At 44.9% G+C, this 19,406-nt stretch overlaps 1 protein-coding gene across 3 annotated transcripts in view; it reads right to left on the reverse strand.

Annotated features, from left to right (window-relative positions):
- Positions 1-375: 375 nt before the first annotated feature.
- The window catches only part of AP3D1 (adaptor related protein complex 3 subunit delta 1), a 113,120-nt gene continuing 94,089 nt past the window's right edge, over positions 376-19,406 (reverse strand). For 2 of the 3 annotated variants that reach the window (XM_069740603.1, XM_069740602.1), the window contains exons 21-33: positions 18,591-18,664; positions 10,017-10,182; positions 9,751-9,864; positions 9,539-9,586; positions 8,196-8,303; positions 6,917-7,087; positions 6,414-6,461; positions 5,852-6,041; positions 5,490-5,578; positions 3,678-3,763; positions 2,763-2,884; positions 2,593-2,672; positions 376-2,393 (exon numbers count right to left, since the gene is read on the reverse strand). In XM_069740603.1, the coding sequence (XP_069596704.1) occupies positions 2,298-2,393; positions 2,593-2,672; positions 2,763-2,884; positions 3,678-3,763; positions 5,490-5,578; positions 5,852-6,041; positions 6,414-6,461; positions 6,917-7,087; positions 8,196-8,303; positions 9,539-9,586; positions 9,751-9,864; positions 10,017-10,182; positions 18,591-18,664 (1,392 nt within the window). In that variant the 3' untranslated portion in view covers positions 376-2,297. Of the gene's footprint in view, positions 2,394-2,592; positions 2,673-2,762; positions 2,885-3,677; positions 3,764-5,489; positions 5,579-5,851; positions 6,042-6,413; positions 6,462-6,916; positions 7,088-8,195; positions 8,304-9,536; positions 9,587-9,750; positions 9,865-10,016; positions 10,183-18,590; positions 18,665-19,406 lie in introns of all 3 variants that reach the window. The other variant, XM_069740604.1, reaches the window with a different exon arrangement.

The following is a 19,406-nucleotide window of genomic DNA, read 5'->3' on the forward strand; positions in this document are numbered from 1 at the left end:
TACCTGTTTATCGGTGGCGGCGGCCATCTTCCCGAGGCCGCGCGTGCGCAGATGGAGTACTCTGCTTCACCGGGCTTCAGGAAAATGGCCGTGGGAGGCCGCACGTATGCAGATGGAGATAGCGATGACCTTATGGTCCGGTGCGTCTTATAGTCCGAAAAATACGGTAATTATATTAGTTCGGCCCTCTAAAACCATCCCACTTTCTCATGCAGCCCCATGGCAAAATTAAATGCCCACCCCTGATATAGACTGATTTTCCATTGACCAGATATTGGAGCTCTTACTCAACACTCAAAAGCTGTTACATCCTGGATGTTAGAAAAATGTGCAAAAAAAGAAATTACCAGTAAAGAGACAAATTTAGAACACCAATTCATAACCATTTCCATATTTTATTGTGGATCATCTTGACACAATTACAGCAGCGTTTCTGGTACCTTTTCTCTGCCCTCTTTAAGGGAATGTGAATAGCAAATTTAACACATACAGATTGAAAACTTCAAGAATCACCAAACATGAATCTGGACAGAAGATGTTCTACATGCGGATATATTAGAGGGCAAGGTTGGAGGTCAAAAAAACCAAGAAAGTTATATTTGCCAAAATTTATTTAATGTATATCTGAGACCAGGAAATACGGTGGGGAAGACCCAGAGATACAACACACCATATGCAGTGCAAAGGGGCAGGTGACAAGTACCGGGGAGAATTTCACAAATGTATGTTATGTGGGCACATAGAAAACCTACACACAAACTGTAGGCATCAAACAGCTACTATGTTGTACAACAGATGACTAATAACGTATCTGGTGTATCCACTCTAGGAAGCCGAATTGCTATGCTCTTCCTTATGACCTGGGAAATATTTTACAGACACGTTCAGAGATTGATCCTTGAAGACCTGAGTATACAATGCTAAACATTGGTTAAAAGTATAACGGAGAAAGTGGCTTCCATGTTCCCACCTTATCACGCTTGGTACAGAGGGTAGGTTTAGTGTTTGTAATGGTGAAATGGCAAGTTGGATTCCTCTTCAGATGCAAAGACTTACATCAGGAGGAAATGCACCACTTAGAGGTTACACCATATTTCCAGGTTGCTAAGGCCAAAAAGTCTCACAGGACCAAACTTACATTTCAAGCTGTAAGCACAGCAATAAGGAGAATTTCTTCATTTTCTATTTGTATCATAAATAAACTTTATACATGAATAAGTGGTACAGTATCTTAATAATGTTGCAGTCCTTTCCAGTAGAAGAATCATCTTCTCTGACAGTTATACATATTTTTTACGCATTTGCCTACGTCAGGAAGTTATATTAAGGCACCACCAGTTATTTTCCAAGGTTCTCACGTGATTTGTGAGTAATAACACCTTTTAATCTTTAGGAGTATGTATAATAGAAGTATGATATATAGATTGTTAAGGTAAAAACAGTTATTGAATTTCCATGTAATCAGACGGGCTGTACAGCACACATTTTGGACCCCGTGTCAGGAGAACTACTGTAGAGTCATAACCAAAATGAGTAAGAACACACAATAGGGCAAAAAGGAAACAAAAGGACACACAAGACACACTAGATAAACAAAATATGGAATTTCCAGTTTCTTTTTATAGTTTCTGCTCAGGAATGTCTTGCTGGCCCCTCAAAAAAATTATATATCTAGATAGATATCTATGTTTGAAAACATGATTCTATGTCAGACAGATATTGAGCTAAATCAAGAGACCAAGACTGACTTATTTTGCTATTCTGAACGACAGTTCATGCATATCTGCAAACAAGGCATAAGATTTAGTTTTATTACCCATATGCTAATGCTGGACAGCCATTGTAAGCAACTCAATACTGTTACAATGGCTAGCCCCATAATCTCCTATATAGATACAGTGCAAGCCGAAGCAATAGTTCCAAATAGGTTTCTTCATAATGTAACATTGGTGGAGTCAGAGGTAAAATAAACCAAGTGGCAGAAAAATCCAACTAGATTCATTATCAGCTTACTACCCACCATCTTGGCAGTATAAATTAATTTGTGATGTCAACTGCTGCACTGATATTGCAAAATAATATTTAGAAAAAAAAATGAGGCCAGAATTTACTAATAAAATTAAGCATAATAAAAAATGTACACTTTCAGAGGACAGTAAAATTGGGCCTCCTGCGACCATGACGGACTTGGACATGCGGTTGTGTACCAGTTTTCACTTTCAGTTCTGAGTGCACCTTGAAGGAGGAGCAGAGAGGAGGTGGGGTAAAAAGGAGAGGTAAGGTTTCCCTCTTCTTGTTCAAGATTCTGACAGTGTTGCTTTGATCTCACTGAGAAGGCTGCTGAGAAGAGCTGCTTCATTGCATTTTCCATCAATAGATATAGACTTGTCACCCTTTGTAATGAAAAAACATTTAAACATTTAATATGTCGGAAACAATGAACATCACATCACGCACGATAACTTAGTATGTTGTCTTCTGCATAAAGACAATACAGATTCAGATAAAAGTTACAATTTGCAGTAGTTCCTGCTGAAATACGTTTGAATGGTTTTCTCCTAATTTGTAGGTTTTGGGGAGTATAGTGCTTACCATTTTCACCAGTAGACAAGTGTGGTGTCCCTGGATGGATCGGCTGTACATGGATGCACATGAATCAACTCGCTCAACCACTGGGAAAGAAAGGGATGGGAAGTGAGATTCTGCTCCAACTGGCAAAATTATTTTGTACACTTTACACTACTACGTTTGTGATCACCCACCTGTAAAATGGTGATAAAAGCAAATTTTTGCTAACAGATGATGAAAAGACAGACTTGTATTTTCCACTTTCAAGGAACTCATTTTAAGGTCTCCTGATTCCAACAGTTTAGCGAAAGCATCACTGAAGGATAGAGACAAATATTAGCACATGCAGTCTGATAAAAACACAGCTTCATTTCTTAGGACCCATGCAAACGTCCATGAATCTTGGTCCAATCTCAATTCCCAACAGGAGCATGACAGATTCATTTATTTCTATGAGGCTGCAACTTGGGTCGGGAGATTCGCGGCAACTCAGTGAATTGCGGGCTGTGATCGGACAGAGATCCACAGACGTCTGCATGAGCCCTTACAATAAAATGTACACAATGCTGTGAGCACAATAGACATAAGTGTGATACTGACACAGGCAGTGTGGAGGAAGGGCAGTACAGCAGAGGTGGCAGTGCTATGAGGCTAGGAGAGCTAACAGAAGGGTTTGTAATGTGACAGCTAAATTCAGCTATGCTGCCCTTCCACCCACTTTAGCTGAAAGGTGTTAAGTCATCTGTGCTTTATGCCCAGGATTTCTCTACTCATGCAGGAGATCATGGTTGTATCCTTACATCTCACACACTGAGAAACCTGCTCTTCCTACTGAATGTTGCTGCCTGCTTCTGATTGGCCGGCATCATACACGGAGAAAAAGTTAAAGCCCTCAGTGAAAACTTTCTAATAACACCCACTTGGACATAAAGGCTAACACATTATGTACCAAATACTTTGATTGCTAATAACTCTGCAATGGAGAAGAGAAATAAAGTTTTACTCTGCAGTTACTATTATATTGTTTGTCCATTTCAACATCAAAAATTTGTGAAGGACCCTCAATAAGGGAAGGTATTCAAAAAGTTAAACATTATAAAACATCATACCTGTAGCATGGGGTCATAATTAAATAAGAGGAACAACTGAAATTGATTTTGAAATCTAACTTTTCATGAGACGATCCTTCATCATCCTGAGATAGAAGCAAAAATAAAATAAAAATTTAAATAGTCAAAAGCAATGCTTTAGAGAAAAGTAGTTATAAAAATTAATAAGAAATATATTATACATATATTATCTCCGGAAATGGACCAGGGTGCACTGAAATCTACTTAGTCTGAATTATGGGACTTGAAGTACTGATACAGCTCAATCAAATCACTGCAACACTAAGGCCCTGATTAATCTAGACCGCTATTGTTCACGCTGGTCTTGAGGGGGTACACTGGGAGTCATAGGAATTTGTTTCATTAATACAGTGAGTCTGCACAGCGGCATGCGCCTTGCCTCAAGTCTTACTCAGTACGTGACCAAAGTAAGAGTTGTGGTGTAGGGTATGCCACATTTTGTCCTTCATTAGTCGAGCGGTCATTGCCATGCCCTGTCCCATATCTGCCCAATTAGACAGAGCTGGGACAGGGCGTAAAAACGCTCAAGCTTTTTCTGCAACTAGTAAGTTCATAATTTCTGGCATAAACACTTCGATGAATCGGGCCCTAAATTCTAGCTAGATATACCAAGTGACAGATTCATGAAGGCATTTACATTCGTTTCGCTGGTGTAAAACACCTTCATTAGTTGTAACATTTTTGAGTAATTCTTAAAAGAAATTAAAAAAAAATTGCCAAACAGCTTTGCCAAAATGAACACACAGCATGGGCAGGCAGGGCATCACTAAGGCCACCTGTCCCAAATATTGCCAAGTAAGCTACTCCAGTTACTGACTGAAGTACATTTCTGATGGGAACGTACATCAGTTAAGAAATGTGCCCAGTTCACTAAAGGGAACCCGTCACCAGGTTTTCCCCATATAAAGTACGGCCAGCAACTTTCAGGCATTTTACTGCATTCCAGAATGCTGTATATACGTCCCCATATGTGTTAAGCAACTACTGAACTAAAAGGAAAGGCCAAAACGCTCCCTAATGTCAATAGGAGGACTACTATTACAGCTTACACTCCATTATAACTTCTCAGGCAAATCCTAATGCATTTTTTTTCCCTCCAAGAGTTGTTACCTCAGGCCCAAAATGAGTAGGAAGGTTTGAAGTCTACAAACCTTTTGCTTCAAAAGTTGCTAGGCAAGTCATTAGAAATGAACTCCAGAATGATCAGGGCTGGGCTACAGTGTCCCTTGTGTGCACCAAAATCACAAATGAGGATAGTCAGTGGGGTCACACACAAATCCATTAGGGACAGATCTCCGTCAGGTCACTATCTCTTGCAGTTGGTCTGTGATCCTATTCAGTCATCATGTCACCCAGCAAAAAGTCACCACATAATTAGCTTTTTGAAAACTGAATAACCCTTCAACAAGCAAATGAGTTAAGCAGCAGTTCGTACACAAGAGTGATTGCAGTTATCGACAAAGTGCAGGCAGACACGGAAAATTACCCAACTGCTTAACTTAGTGAAGGAAAATGATAATTTAAAAAAAAAAAAAAAAACTTTTCACCAGTTCTCAGAAACTGATTAGTTATAACAGGCTAGCATGTATGGTATGCAAAGTTGAGACCCATCTCCAATTGTAGGTTGAATGTCATCTATGTGGCGATAAATACTTTTTTTAGGCCATCTAAAAAGTTTCATTGTCAAAACGGTTGTTCAGAGAAATCGTTTCTCCTCAAAATATTTATCTGTGGTGTTGTCTTAAGTCGTAAAACATAGCAAATGTTATTGAAAAATCACGTAGAGCTCACCTTTACTATGAATGCCAGCGTTCCTTTCAGTTTCTGGGGCATTACAATACTTTGGACAGTGAACACAAACTGAGCTTCATTAGAAATGCCTGGATAAAACATGGAAATGGATATTTGTACTGTGTTAGCCTGTAGATAGAAACTTTGCGAAAACTGAGAATCCTCAATGGTATCATCCACTGAGGTCTCTCTTAATTTTGGATAAAGCGCCACCTCTTTAGCAGAGGACCAAGGCCCCTTTTCACCTTTGGGATTGGTGATGGTGGATCCCGACAGACCACAGAAGGGAAACAACTCTAAGACACTCATTGTGAAAAACAACAAGCAGTTGGTGTCTAAAGGATTACAAGACGCAAACTCACCTGGAGGTAACTGGAATGGAATCGGTATTCCATCATGTACAGAAGATCCTTCAGGCCTCTGCATTTTGGTATTTAAGGAGTCTAAAACATTCAGCTCCATATTTTTAAGAAAGCTTTGACTCTGGTTTTCTAAGATGATAGAGACCGTGACCTGACTCTCCTTCTGCAAATCTCCTTGAATGTCATACATCTGTTATAAAGAAAAAGTTAAAAATGTGAAGAAAAAACACCAGTGAACCCTTTGTCCCGAATAATGAGAATGTACAAGTATAACTTTACAGTATTCCATAAATGTAAATATTAGTGACAGCATGTACGGGAATGACAAGTGTTCATTGCTCGGATTTGATGTCTCTGACAATAAATGTAAGTACACTTTCAGTACTAAATATAAGACACTGCTATAATATACATTGGGGCACACTGCTGTGCCATACTAGCTTTGGCTCTTTGTTAATGGCGACAGGTCATACTCGCATAGATACTTTTGTTTGATACATGGAAGGTAACATACAAAAATCATTCAATAAGTTAACTACAAATTCCATGACTATTTACTCACCATCTTGATAAATTTGTTTTCAGCCAAAAGCTGGTAACTGGACATTGGCTATGAAAAAAAGTAAAAATAAAAATTAAAAAATACACTACCAAAAGCGTTGTAACCCCTGCAACATTGTAAAAGCAACAGCTATATTTTAAGGGTCCGTGCACACAAAGTTAACAAGTTTTCTGGTGGAATCTGCTTCAGAAAAGTCATTTGTGGAGTTTTTACAGAATTCGTATGTTTCCAGGCGTGTTCTTTGCAGCCTTCTGATTGATTTCGCTCTGAAATAGGCTCTATCCAATCAGGAGACAACTCAAATAAGTGACATACCTTTTGAAAAACATCTGGTTGAAAAAAGTGTGAAGCGGAAAAAGAAAAAAAAAATGAACATGTAGCAAAGTGGTTTTGTAATAAAAATGAGTTTCAAAAGCAAATTTTCAAGTCGAAAATTCTGTGTGCCCATTCCCTAATAAGTAGAATGCCATTTTAAGTTACTCTATTTGTCCTTATTTTCTTACTGGAAGAGGCTCTTCTTCATCTAATGTCCCATTATGAACAGATTCAGAATGATCGTCCACATGAGATTCATTGTGATGATGATGACGGTGATGTTTCTTCTTCCGAGATTTCTTATCCTCCTTCGGATCATCTTTTTCCTTCTTGTGTTTTTTCTTGTGTCGATGAGATTTCTGCCAAAACAGGAAAACTTGAGTACAGCAATTTGATCGCACCACACTATACTCAACATCAGCAATGGATTTTTACAATATGGGACAGTCTGGGTTTGTTAAATAGGTCAGTGAATAAGGGTGAGTTCACAAGTAGTGGATCTGTAGTGCAGATTTAGGAGTGCAAAATGACAGCACAATGTAGGATGGGGTTTGACATCCACAGCAGCCCATTCTGTTGTCAGATTTTTTGGGTAACTCTCCTGCTTTCCCCAAGTAACATGGAATTGTCAGGACTTTTCCTTTTCCCAGTAACTTAGTAGTTCAATTAAATAACTGCTTTTATTTTATTGAGGTCAGTAAAAGTTGAATTGCATGTGCCCATAAATATAGATCTATCGTTAGGGGGAAAGTTTAGGATACTTCAACCAAACTTACAGGATTTGACATCTAGAGTGTCAATTTACGCTGCAGATATTAAAGCAGGAGTCCTCTTTGGTATTCTGTAACACTTTCTGCAGTATGTAACGTAGTGCAGATGCATTCAAGTACTTAAGAGTTCACAGTCTTCCTCGGCTTCCAGCACTCTCCAGCTCAGTTTCTGAATCTTGCGACTAATTCCAACTCTCCAGATCACACTCAAGTTAGCTTGGGTAGCAGAAGTCGCTTTTACATTGTAATATAATGTCAGACTATGGGGCTTCATTCTAATGCCCCATAGCATTATACTGTAAAAGAATCATCCAGCTCAAAGCCTTGTGTGATTCGGAGAGTCAGAATTGAAGTAACGCGAGTCAGAAGTGGACAATTGTGGCGCTGGAGACTGGAGAACATGGTAATCGGTAAGCATTTTAATGCACCAGCACTATGTTACATATACACTTAGAGGGAATTATGAAATAACAATCTTGCTATGCTTCTTCTAAGTCGCAACAGCAGAAGCCATCGCCAAATGCAGCAAGGTCCAAACAAATAGCGCGGATTTTGCCACCTTGAAAATGCTGCAAAATTCTGCAGCCTATCCAACACGTATGCACATATCAATACAGTGATCTAAATGTTTTTCCTTAACTCACAGGAAATCTTAGTCAAAACAGAGTAATAAAAAACAGAATGTGACAATAATGACCTTCTCTGGTTCTTCCTCAATTCTCTCCTCTGGTCCTTCAGCTTTCCTAAGCTCTTCTGGTTCTTCCACAGGTGTAATTACTTCTGGTAGGCTCTGTGTGGAACGGTTCTGTTAGAATAAAAGGTTGCTCATAAAAAATGGTGCAGGAATAGAAATCAGAAAAAAAAGTACACCAAAAGGAAAATGGTACTCACTGCATGCTTTTATTTCAAAGCCTCTAAAAGGAAGTTCAGGTTTGAATAGTTAAAAGGGTATTCTCCTCTCAGACATGTCTGGCATAGCCATAGGACGAGGCACACATATATAGTAGATGTAGCAGATGCAACTTCCGCCAAGGCCAGCATCTATCTTGCATATGAGGCCCAGATTCTCTCTGCTGTCAGTGCAGCGGTGGTACGGATCCCTTTCATTTGTACAGAAGTTACAACCACTCAACATTACTCGACGCGGACCCACTTCTGCTATACTTATGGTATAATCTGTGGTTATGTCAAATGTACAAGATGGAAAGAAAGACCCCTTTAACGCTAATATATCCAATCTGTCATGTCACATATATAAAAAGAACAGAAAGACTTCCATTCATTAAAGAGCAGCCTGCAATTACCATTCTGCTGCCTCACCACCACCCGAGCTGCCGCACCCCCAACCTTCTGTCTCTTCCCCATTATCCCATAGAATGTAAGTCCGCAAGGACAGGGTCCTCTCTCCTCTGTACCAGTCTGTCGTTGTAAATTTGGTTACTGTAAATGATATCTATAACTCTGTACGTAACCCCTTTCTCATGGAATTAATGGTGCTATATAAATAAATAATAATAATAATAATAATGGGCACTATAGAATTTTTAAGACTCCAAGATGCACTGTTCATCCATTTTATTTATTTTTTTTGATGAAAGACCCTGCATATCTTAATGATGGGCAGAGAACTTAAAAAGTGATCTGCCTGATCATTGACAGGACTGGGTGGTAGTTCATAGCTGCAGTTTTCTCAACCTGTCATGTACTAATAAGTTTGATAAGTCCAGGACAGCGAGAGAGCCTAACATATAAATGCTTACACCAGCGTACAGAAATGGTGAAAACAGCTTCATTTATAATTTCTTCAGATTAAAAGCATACCACAAGCAACTCAGCAAACTAACACGTTTCAGGTCATTGTGGCTCTTCGTCATGGCCATAAAGGCTCATTTGCTTCTAATTGGAATAAAAATTTGTTAACCATATCCTGAACGCTGGCTTCTATAGACCTTTATGTGCAACTACAACAACATTATGCGCCACAGTTAACGATATAAATTTAAAAAAATAAAAAAGTTACTGCCTTCACTGTATACACACCTGTTCCTGTGGTGGCATCTGAGATCCAGCGAGCCAGAAGTCCATGTCCTAAAAATAAAAAAAAATTTAAAAGAAAAGACTAAAAAGAGTAGTGTAACCAGTAAGTGCATGAATGGATAAGATCTATCTAAAGAGGGCAGCAAACAAAATCAAGCAATTACTGATGTGACATCATCTGGCTACAAATGGAGAGACTGATTCACGTCACTCACATCTGCTGGTGTCTTTTCTTGTGACTTTTCCCCTTCATCCTTCACTTCCGCATCATCTTCCCTGACTTCCTTGGTTGTTGACTTCTTGCGTTTTGTCTTCTCTTCTTTGCTTTTCTGTCACAAGAATGAAAAACAACACACACCAAGAGAATGAAAACTGAAACCTCTGCTTCGATCTCCCCCATGGAACAAACCCTGAGTGATGTTGAGGACCACCCTTTCATTAAATACCAAGGTACGGCTCACAGATTAGAATAGCTAAGCACCTTTTTTTCTTTCTTCTTCACTCGCTCAGACTCTGGTTGCTTTTTCTCCTTCTTGCTGGGCTTTTTAACTTTTGGATCCAACGTGGAGGCCTCATTCTCAGGAGATTTTAGATTGTCTGCATTTCGGTGCCTTTGGACGGGAAGTTTCTCTGTGTCGGCCAAAGGTCTGGAAAACAAAGACTGTTTCTGGGACGTGTAATTGTTTTAGTATTGAACTGGTCACAATCTTTAGCAAACTGATTCAACATGCATTTGTTACATTTGTTAGATCCACAGAGTACAAATACGTTTCAGTTTTCAGTTTCTTACTGAAGAATCCAGAAGAAATATTCAAAGCTTACAATGGAAACGCTGTCACCAATATTAGTTCTACTGTCAGTCAATGCACGGATTTTACAAGCAGAAGTTTAGCTGAAGCACCAAATGTTTTCTGGGAAATTTGCTGATGCATTTAAAATAGGGATTTTTGTGTGTACTCACCGTAAAATCCTTTTCTCCGAGCCACTCATTGGGGGACACAGGACACAGGACCATGGGTTATGCTGCTGTCACTAGGAGGCTGACACTAAGCTGAGACAAAAAAGGGTTAGCTCCTCCCCTGCAGTATACACCCTCATGCTGGCATGCAGAGACCCAGTTAAGTGCAAAAGCAGTAGGATAATGAGAACAATATATCAAAAAACATTGGAACATAACATGTCAAACAACAGTCAAAGACTAAAAAAGATAACTAGCCGTAAGGCTACCAGGGTGGGTGCTGTGTCCCCCAATGAGTGGCTCGGAGAAAAGGATTTTACGGTGAGTACACACAAAAATCCCTATTTCTCCTTCGCCTCATTGGGGGACACAGGACCATGGGACGTCCCAAAGCAGTCCCTGGGAGGGAAACAATACAACCACGTAACTTCATGTACCATCTGACTACCAATGCGCAACGGCCGCCTGCAGGATACGCCTGCCAAGGGCCGCGTCCGCAGAGGATTGGATATGCACATTGTAATGCTTTGTGAAGGTATGCAGGCTGGACCACGTTGCGGCCTTGCAAACCTGCTCCGCTGATGCCTGGTGCCGGATGGCCCAGGAAGCACCCATCGACCGAGTGGAGTGAGCTCTAATCCCCGCCGGGATAGGACTGCCCCTGACCCGATAGGATTCCTGGATAGCAGATCGGATCCATCTAGCTATCGTGGATTTAGACGCCGCCAAACCCTTTCTGTGACCCTCCGGGAGCACGAAAAGGGCGTCCGATTTTCTGAAGTGTGCCGTTCTGGAAATGTACCTCCTGAGAGCCCGTACCACGTCCAGAGTATGGAGAGCCTTCTCGACCCTATGTTTAGGCTGCGGACAAAAGGAGGGAAGGATGATGTCCTCGTTAAGGTGGAAAGATGAGACCACCTTTGGAAGAAACGCGGGAGAAGGACGTAGGACTACCTTGTCCTGATGAAAGGCAAGGAAAGGTGCCCGACAGGATAGAGCGGCGAGCTCTGAAACCCTTCTGATGGACGTCACCGCTACCAGGAAGGCAACCTTCCAAGAGAGAACAGAGAGCGGAACGTCTTGAAGGGGTTCGAACGGCGGTTCCTGGAGAGCCCCCAGGACCAAATTGAGATCCCAGGTCTCCAAAGGCATCCTGTAAGGAGGAACAACATGGGAGACTCCCTGAATGAAAGTCTTGACCTGAAGGTTGGTGGCGATCCTACGCTGGAACAGCACGGATAAGGCGGAGATCTGACCTTTAAGAGAGCTCAGGGCCAAACCGGAATCCAGACCGGACTGAAGGAAATTCAGGATACAAGGGATGGAGAAGCTGAGCGGAGGGAGCCCTCGGAGCCTGCACCAAGAAAAGAAGGTCTTCCAGACGCGGTGGTAGATAGAGGCAGAGGACGCCTTGCGAGCACTTAGCATGGTAGGAATGACCTGCTGAGAGAAACCAGCACGAGCTAGAATCCAGGTTTCAACAGCCACGCCGTCAAACGTAGGGCCCCTGAGCTCTGATGGTAGATCGGTCCTTGGCGAAGTAGGTCTGGGCGGTCTGGCAACCGCAAGGGGACGTCGGCTACGAGCTGAACGAGCTCCGCGTACCAAGCGCGACGAGGCCAGTCTGGGGCGACCAGAATGACCGGTCCTCCCTCCGTCCTGATCTTTCGGATGACCTTCGGCAGTAAGGGAAGAGGAGGAAACACGTATGGGAGTTGAAAATGATGCCACGGAGAAATTAGCGCGTCCACTCCAATGGCCTGGGGATCCCGAGATCGAGCGATGAAGTTGTGGACCTTGGCGTTCCATCTGGATGCCATCAGATCCACGTCCGGGGTCCCCCAGCGAAGACAGATCTGGTGAAAAACTTCTGGGTGAAGTTCCCATTCCCCCGAGGCAAGGCCCTGGCGGCTCAGGAAGTCCGCTGCCCAGTTCTCGACTCCCGGAATGTGCACCGCCGAGATGATGGAGTGGTTGGTCTCGGCCCAACGAAGGATGAGAGAGACTTCCCTCATCGCCGCCCTGCTGCGGGTACCCCCCTGGTGGTTGATGTAAGCCACCGCCGTGACGTTGTCCGATTGGACTCTTATTGGGTGACCCGCAAGCAGAGCGTGGAAGTGAATCAGAGCAAGTCTGATAGCACGAATCTCCAGAATGTTGATGGGGAGGCTGGATTCCCGAGCAGTCCAACGACCCTGGGCCGAGTGGTGAAGAAACACCGCCCCCCAGCCAAGAAGACTGGCGTCGGTGGTTACCACTAACCAGCGGAACGGGAGGAAGGACTTCCCCTGGAGAAGAGATGGTCCCAGGGTCCACCAAATGAGAGAATGTCTGACCCGAGGAGACAGGGGACAAGGGAGGTCGAGAGAAAAGAGACTCCTGTCCCAGTTGTCCAGCAGAGCCTGTTGTAAGGGGCGGAGATGGAGTTGAGCGAAGGGAACAGCTTCGATTGCCGCAACCATCTTTCCCAGGATCTTCATGGCGAACCGAATGGTTCGCGGGCGAGGATGGCAGAGTGTACGGACTCCCTGCTGGAGCGCTTGGACCTTGGACCGAGGAAGCAAAACCAGCCCCCTTGAAGTGTCCAGGATCATTCCCAGAAAGGAGATCCGACGGGAAGGAATGGGAGATGACTTGTCTAAGTTGATCAGCCAGCCCAGGCGAGAAAGTGAATCCAGGGTAATGTGGACGCTTGACTCGCAGGCCTGAAACGACGGGCCCTTTATGAGGAGATCGTCTAAGTAAGGTAATACGACGACTCCTCGAGAGTGAAGAATGGCCATGACAGCCGCCATGATCTTGGTGAACACCCTGGGCGCCGTGGCGAGACCGAAGGGCAAGGCTGTGAACTGAAAATGGTCCTCTCGAATGGCAAAGCGAAGGAACCTCTGATGAGGCGGGAAGATCGGGATGTGAAGATAGGCATCCTTGATGTCTATCGAGGCCAAAAATTCCCCTCTTTCCATGGAGGAGATGACTGATCTGAGCGATTCCATCCTGAAGTGCCGGACTCTCACGCACCTGTTCAGAAGCTTCAGATCCAAAATGGGACGAACGGTCCCGTCCTTCTTTGGCACGACGAAGAGGTTTGAGTAGAAGCCTCTGAACCTCTCGTGTTCCGGGACCGGCACGATGACCCCGCTCTGGCGGAGGGAGTGGATGGCGCAAAGAAGGGCGCGAGACTGAGCTCCCGAACTGGGAAGACGAGAGGGGAAGAACCGAGTGGGAGGGGGAGAGGAGAACTCTATCTTGTAGCCAGACGATACCAGATCTCTGACCCATTCGTCGTGAACGACGGAGAGCCAGGCTTGTTGAAAAAGGAGTAGACGACCGCCTACTCTTCTGGGATCGACTGGCGCTGTTCACGAGTCATTGAGAAGGGAATCTGGGAGGTCTGGAACCTCTGGTTCGGGGCTGCCTCGGTTTCCCGCGCCAGGAGGGATTAGGTCTGAAGGATGGACGAGCGTCTCTGTCTGCGCGGGCGGAGCGGTCCGATCTGGGAAGGCCAGAGGGATTGGACCAGGCAGAGTTGGTACGAAAAGGCCGAAAACGAAAGTAAGGCTGGCGCTGGAAAGCCGCCTTGGGCCTCTGTTGGGGAAGAAACTTGCTCTTTCCCCCTGTGGCGTCGGAAATAAGCTGGTCAAGCTTTTCGCCGAAAAGACGCCCGCTTTGAAAAGGGAGAGAAATCAGGGATTTTTTAGAGGAAGAGTCTGCGCGCCAATCTCTGAGCCAAAGGGCCCTTCTAATAGCGATGGCGTTGGAAGCCGCCGAAGCAGCGCAATTTGCCGCGTCGAGAGATGCGAACATAACATAATCGCTGGCCATGGCTAGCTGCTTAGCCAGGTCCGCCATCTCCGAGGGGAGGTCCTGCTCATTAATGGATTTCGCTAGGGCATCCGCCCAGGAAACCATAGCCTTGGACACCCAGGCCGCGGCGAAGGAGGGAGACAGGGACGAGCCAGAGGCTTCGTACACCGAGCGAGCTAGAGAGTCTATCTGGCGTTCGGTGGGACTCTTAATTGAAGCGCCCTCCGGGACTGAGAGAAGAGTCTTAGAAGCCAGGCGCGAGACCGGCGGATCTACCGTGGGGGGATCCGTCCAGTCTTTCACGAGATCAGCTGAGAAGGGATACTTGGAAACCAAGACCTTCTTACCCGTGAAGCGCTTGTCTGGGTGTTCCCTGTGACGCCTGACTATGTCCAGGAAGGCTGGATGAGAGGCAAAAGCTTTGTGAGAACGCTTGGTTCTGGAAAAGGAGACCGCATGTTCCGGAGCGGAATTAGAATCGTCATCCACCTTTAGTGCGTGATTGACTGCTACGATGAGGGAGTCAACCGTGGCTCTGAACTCCGGAGCCTCCGGATCCAAAGAAATTTCAGACTCATGTTCAGAGTCCTGAACGCTTCGAGCCCCCAAAGAGGGTGAGCGAGAGGTGGAGCTGCCAGAGTCTGAGTGACGAGGAGAACGCTCCGGAGAGGTAGTACGGGTCCGTTTTCTGGACGACCGTGCCTCTTTAAGAGGCGAGCGGCCCCTGCTGGCCGACGATTCCCCTGCTATGGAGGGATCCCTTAGCACCTGTAGCGGATTGCCCCGTTCCCCGGGAGGATTTTGAATGGACTTGATGGCGTTAACTAAAAAATCCACGGACTGAGAAAGCGAGGCGACCCACGGGGGGGGGGCTAGGTACTCCAGGGTCGGCGGCGGTGGAGGGCTCCTGGGCACACGGGGCATCGCAGGCAGAGCAGAGGGGAGAGCTTTGAGGCCTGGGAAGAGGGGCCTGGCAGGTGGTACACGCAGAAAAGAAGGTTGTATGCACCTTAGAAGATTTTTTAGACCTTGACTGCGACATGATGCTAATGCAGACAAAATTACAGGGTCTATATAGAGGTGACCAGTGACTGAGAGGGCGCTGCAGAGGGGAGCTAACGATGTCTCCTTACCCCGGTCCTGTGTCCCGCTATCCAGGAGAGACGAACTGCTGGGGTGTTCACTCTGAGAGGAGGAAGCCGGCTGCACGTGGGCCACTGACGCGCCAGAGATGCGACAGGCAGGAGCTGCGGCGCTGAGGAGAGGGACCAAGATGGCCGCCGAGATCAGGAAGAGAAATCTCGGCGGCTGAGAGAAGCGCCAGGAGCGGGGGGCGGCGCCACAGACACTGGCTGGAGTGGGCGGAGCTTAGCGGCGGCGACCAGCGGCTAGGCCGAAGCCGGGGACTAAATTTGCGGCCTCGGCCCGGCGCGCGGTCGCGAGCGCCGGAAAGGGACAGGGACCGCCCAAAAAGCCTGCAGATGGAGCCCAGGGATGAGGAGCCCTCCTGACCGCCGGCGACACCCCCCCCCAGTCCCCCCACCGGGCACTTACCCTGAAGATGGAGGTGAGAGGGAACCATGGTGCCATATATAGGAACGGTGCAGGGGTTGGGAAGCCTTCTATCCACCTACCCCACATGGGGGGTGGAGAGGAACCGTCCACCACCTGAGTCACAAGTCACATTGGTGATGCAGTGTGGTCTGCACGGACGCCACTGGGATAAAGCCACTGTACAGCCGAGGGTAGAACCTGGTGGACAGGGCAGATGTCCGGCAATAAAAAGGCCTGGCTGCAGAGGAGGATACTGGAGGTAGGAACACCAGTGCTCGTCTGTATAAGGGGAGATCGGGGCCCATTAGGGGAGAAACCGTCGCCCAAAAAAAGGACAGCTCAGGCAGTGGCTCCCACGTCGCAGGAGAGGATACGGTGAGGTGAAACTCCCGTGCTCGCCTGTTGTTGGTTCGGGGGAGATCGGACCTTAGAAGAATCCGTCGCCCCCTTCGTCCGGAATAGATGAAAAAAGAGAGAAAAAATCAGTGTGCCTCCTACGGACACTAAGCTTAAACTGGGTCTCTGCATGCCAGCATGAGGGTGTATACTGCAGGGGAGGAGCTAACCCTTTTTTGTCTCAGCTTAGTGTCAGCCTCCTAGTGACAGCAGCATAACCCATGGTCCTGTGTCCTGTGTCCCCCAATGAGGCGAAGGAGAAAGGGATAGTTGAAACCCCACTTATATGCATGTAGATTGTCATCAGGTCTGAAAAGTATTTAACGAAATACTACCTGTGTGAGCGGACCATTAAATCTTCAAAGTAAATGTATGTACATGTACCACAGCCACATAGCCAAAATTTACCGTGCACAATATGTAATATAGCCGACATCTACCGTGCACTATATCTATCTATATAATCGTCTAAGGGGTACTTCCGTCTGTTTGTCTGTCACGGAAATCCCACGTCGCTGGACAATCAGCGACAGGCTTAGTCCGGCCGCGAATTGGCCCCTCCCTACTCTCAAGTCAGTGCCCCCTCCCTACTCCCCTCCAGTCAGCGCCAGTGTGTCGCCCCATCCCGGACCAACATTTTACTATTGATGCTGCCTATATATAGAGATATAATGTTAAAAATAATAAAAAAAAAAAATGAAAAATTGTGCTATTCTCACCTTTCGATGTCCACAGCATCGCGCGCATCGGGAGAGCTTCGTTGGATGCCAGAGGGTGAGTATATAACTTTTTTTAATTTTTTTTTTTTAACAGTGATATGGTGCCTACACTGCTATATACTACGTGGCCAGTGCTCTATACCGCGTGGCCAGTGCTCTATACCGCGTGGCCAGTGCTCTATACCGCGTGGCCAGTGCTCTATACCGCGTGGCCAGTGCTCTATACCGCGTGGCCAGTGCTCTATACCGCGTGGCCAGTGCTCTATACCGCGTGGCCAGTGCTCTATACCGCGTGGCCAGTGCTCTATACCGCGTGGCCAGTGCTCTATACCGCGTGGCCAGTGCTCTATACCGCGTGGCCAGTGCTCTATACCGCGTGGCCAGTGCTCTATACCGCGTGGCCAGTGCTCTATACCGCGTGGCCTGTGCTCTATACCGCGTGGCCTGTGCTCTATACCGCGTGGCTGTGCTAAGCGCGACGTACATACATACATACATACATATTCTAGAATACCCGATGCGTTAGAATCGGGCCACCATCTAGTGTAATATAACCGACATCTAACGTGTACTATACACAATATAGCTGACATCTACCACGTGTGGTGTGAGCTCAGGTACGGAGCCTCCTCTACGCAGGCTGACCCAAGTGCTGACGTACATACAAGTCATTTAATGGAAAAGGCTTAAGGGTCCATTCGCACGTGTAGGCCTTCACACTATTTCCACTGATTAAATCTGTGTCTAAGAACAGTAACTGGATCTGAGCTCCGATCTTTGCCATCAAACATTTATTTGGAGTGGTTGCCAATGCATGTGTGCCAATGTGCCTTTTAGATTCCCCATGGCAAAATCCACGGTACAGATGTGAATCCATGGTTGAGGGAGGCCTGCTGCCATCTTGGTACTCCTTGTGAAGCTCAGCCACAGAATATAAGCCATAGTTTTTCTGATGCCCAGTCTTGGAAGAACATCAAGGACACTGCATACTTTAGCATGGTGATATATAGTATTAATGATCAAACAACTACAGGTTCAAAACAACTGAGGGAACTAAAACAATGCAAAGAAAAAGAAATTGTGGTTTTTGGTCACCAAATCTCCTTAATAAAATCTGGAATAAAAAATAAATAAATGAAAAATAAAATAAAAAATGTACGTGTATATTAATATCACTAGAACCATCAGCTTGCCAAATAAGTTCTCGTACAGCTTTAGTGACAGAAAACTAAAATTTCGGATCTCCGAAAGTGGCGACAATCAAATTTTTTTTTTTAAATAAACTTTTGAATTATTTTTTAAAATGTAAAAAAATAAATAAAAAATAAAAGGTTTCGTATCGCAGTAATCGAACGGACCTGGAGAATTTTGATGCCAGGTTATTTTTACCGCACAATGAGCACAGTAAAAATAAGCTCACAAAAAAATAAATAAATAAAAACAATTACATTTTATTTAAAATAACATAGTCATGGCTCTATTAAGAATAGACAAACAAAAATTGGCTGAAAATACAATGGGTTAATTATAGACTTTCTGAAGTTAATAACGAGTGGAAAAAAACAAAAAATAAACATTGACAAATCTTAAAATCATAATATTTTGTCATATGATTACATACTTATCTAAATCAATATCCAGTGCTCTATATGGATCATTTGGGTCCTTGTCATCATCATCACTAGGAAGAGCATTCTAAACATAAAACAAATTTACAAGCATTGAGTGCATTGTCTTACAAAAGTTGCTACATGATATTTAAAAAAAAAAAAATAACTAGATGTTTTGTAACTTAATGGTATATTGTTGAAGTTTCAATAAAACAAGTGTCTTATAAGAAGATAACTTGAGGACTAGTTTTCTTATGCCATGTACTCCTCCTGCTCTGTGTAACCCTTGCCCCACCATCGATTAGCAGTTTTCTGCCTATGAACAGTGTACACAAGGCTGCCAATCAGTGATGTGGGCAGGGCTATACAGGGCTCAGCATTCAGGGAACTGACAGACTAAACAGTAGAGAAAACAGATCAAAATGACAGCAAGCAGACTCGCAAGTGATACACCACTGGAATTAGGCTTTATGACCCTACAGCATGCTGCTCTCAGATGGGGTAGCAAGAACCTGGTGACCCATTCCCTTTAAATCACAGGTTCAGTCTTGCTGACATATGCTGCATGTTGTTGAAAACTCAGTCATGCTGTTGCTTTTGCAATAGGGATGGGCAACGCAGTCGGAGATCCCCCTCATAAAGATGGGGATTCCTGCTGTAATTTGTTGCTAAGGTGGCAAGGAAAGGTAACCACCAAAGCTGCTCAGGAAACCTCTAAACTTCCGCTCTCCATGTTCTCCAGCATTATTTTCTAACAACTATATCCACATTGTAACATACTATGGTGATCTAACCTGTTTAATATCAGATTGTACAGGATTATAGCG

The sequence above is a fragment of the Ranitomeya imitator genome, chromosome 1, assembly GCF_032444005.1.
Source record: "Ranitomeya imitator isolate aRanImi1 chromosome 1, aRanImi1.pri, whole genome shotgun sequence".
NCBI lineage: Eukaryota > Metazoa > Chordata > Amphibia > Anura > Dendrobatidae > Ranitomeya > Ranitomeya imitator.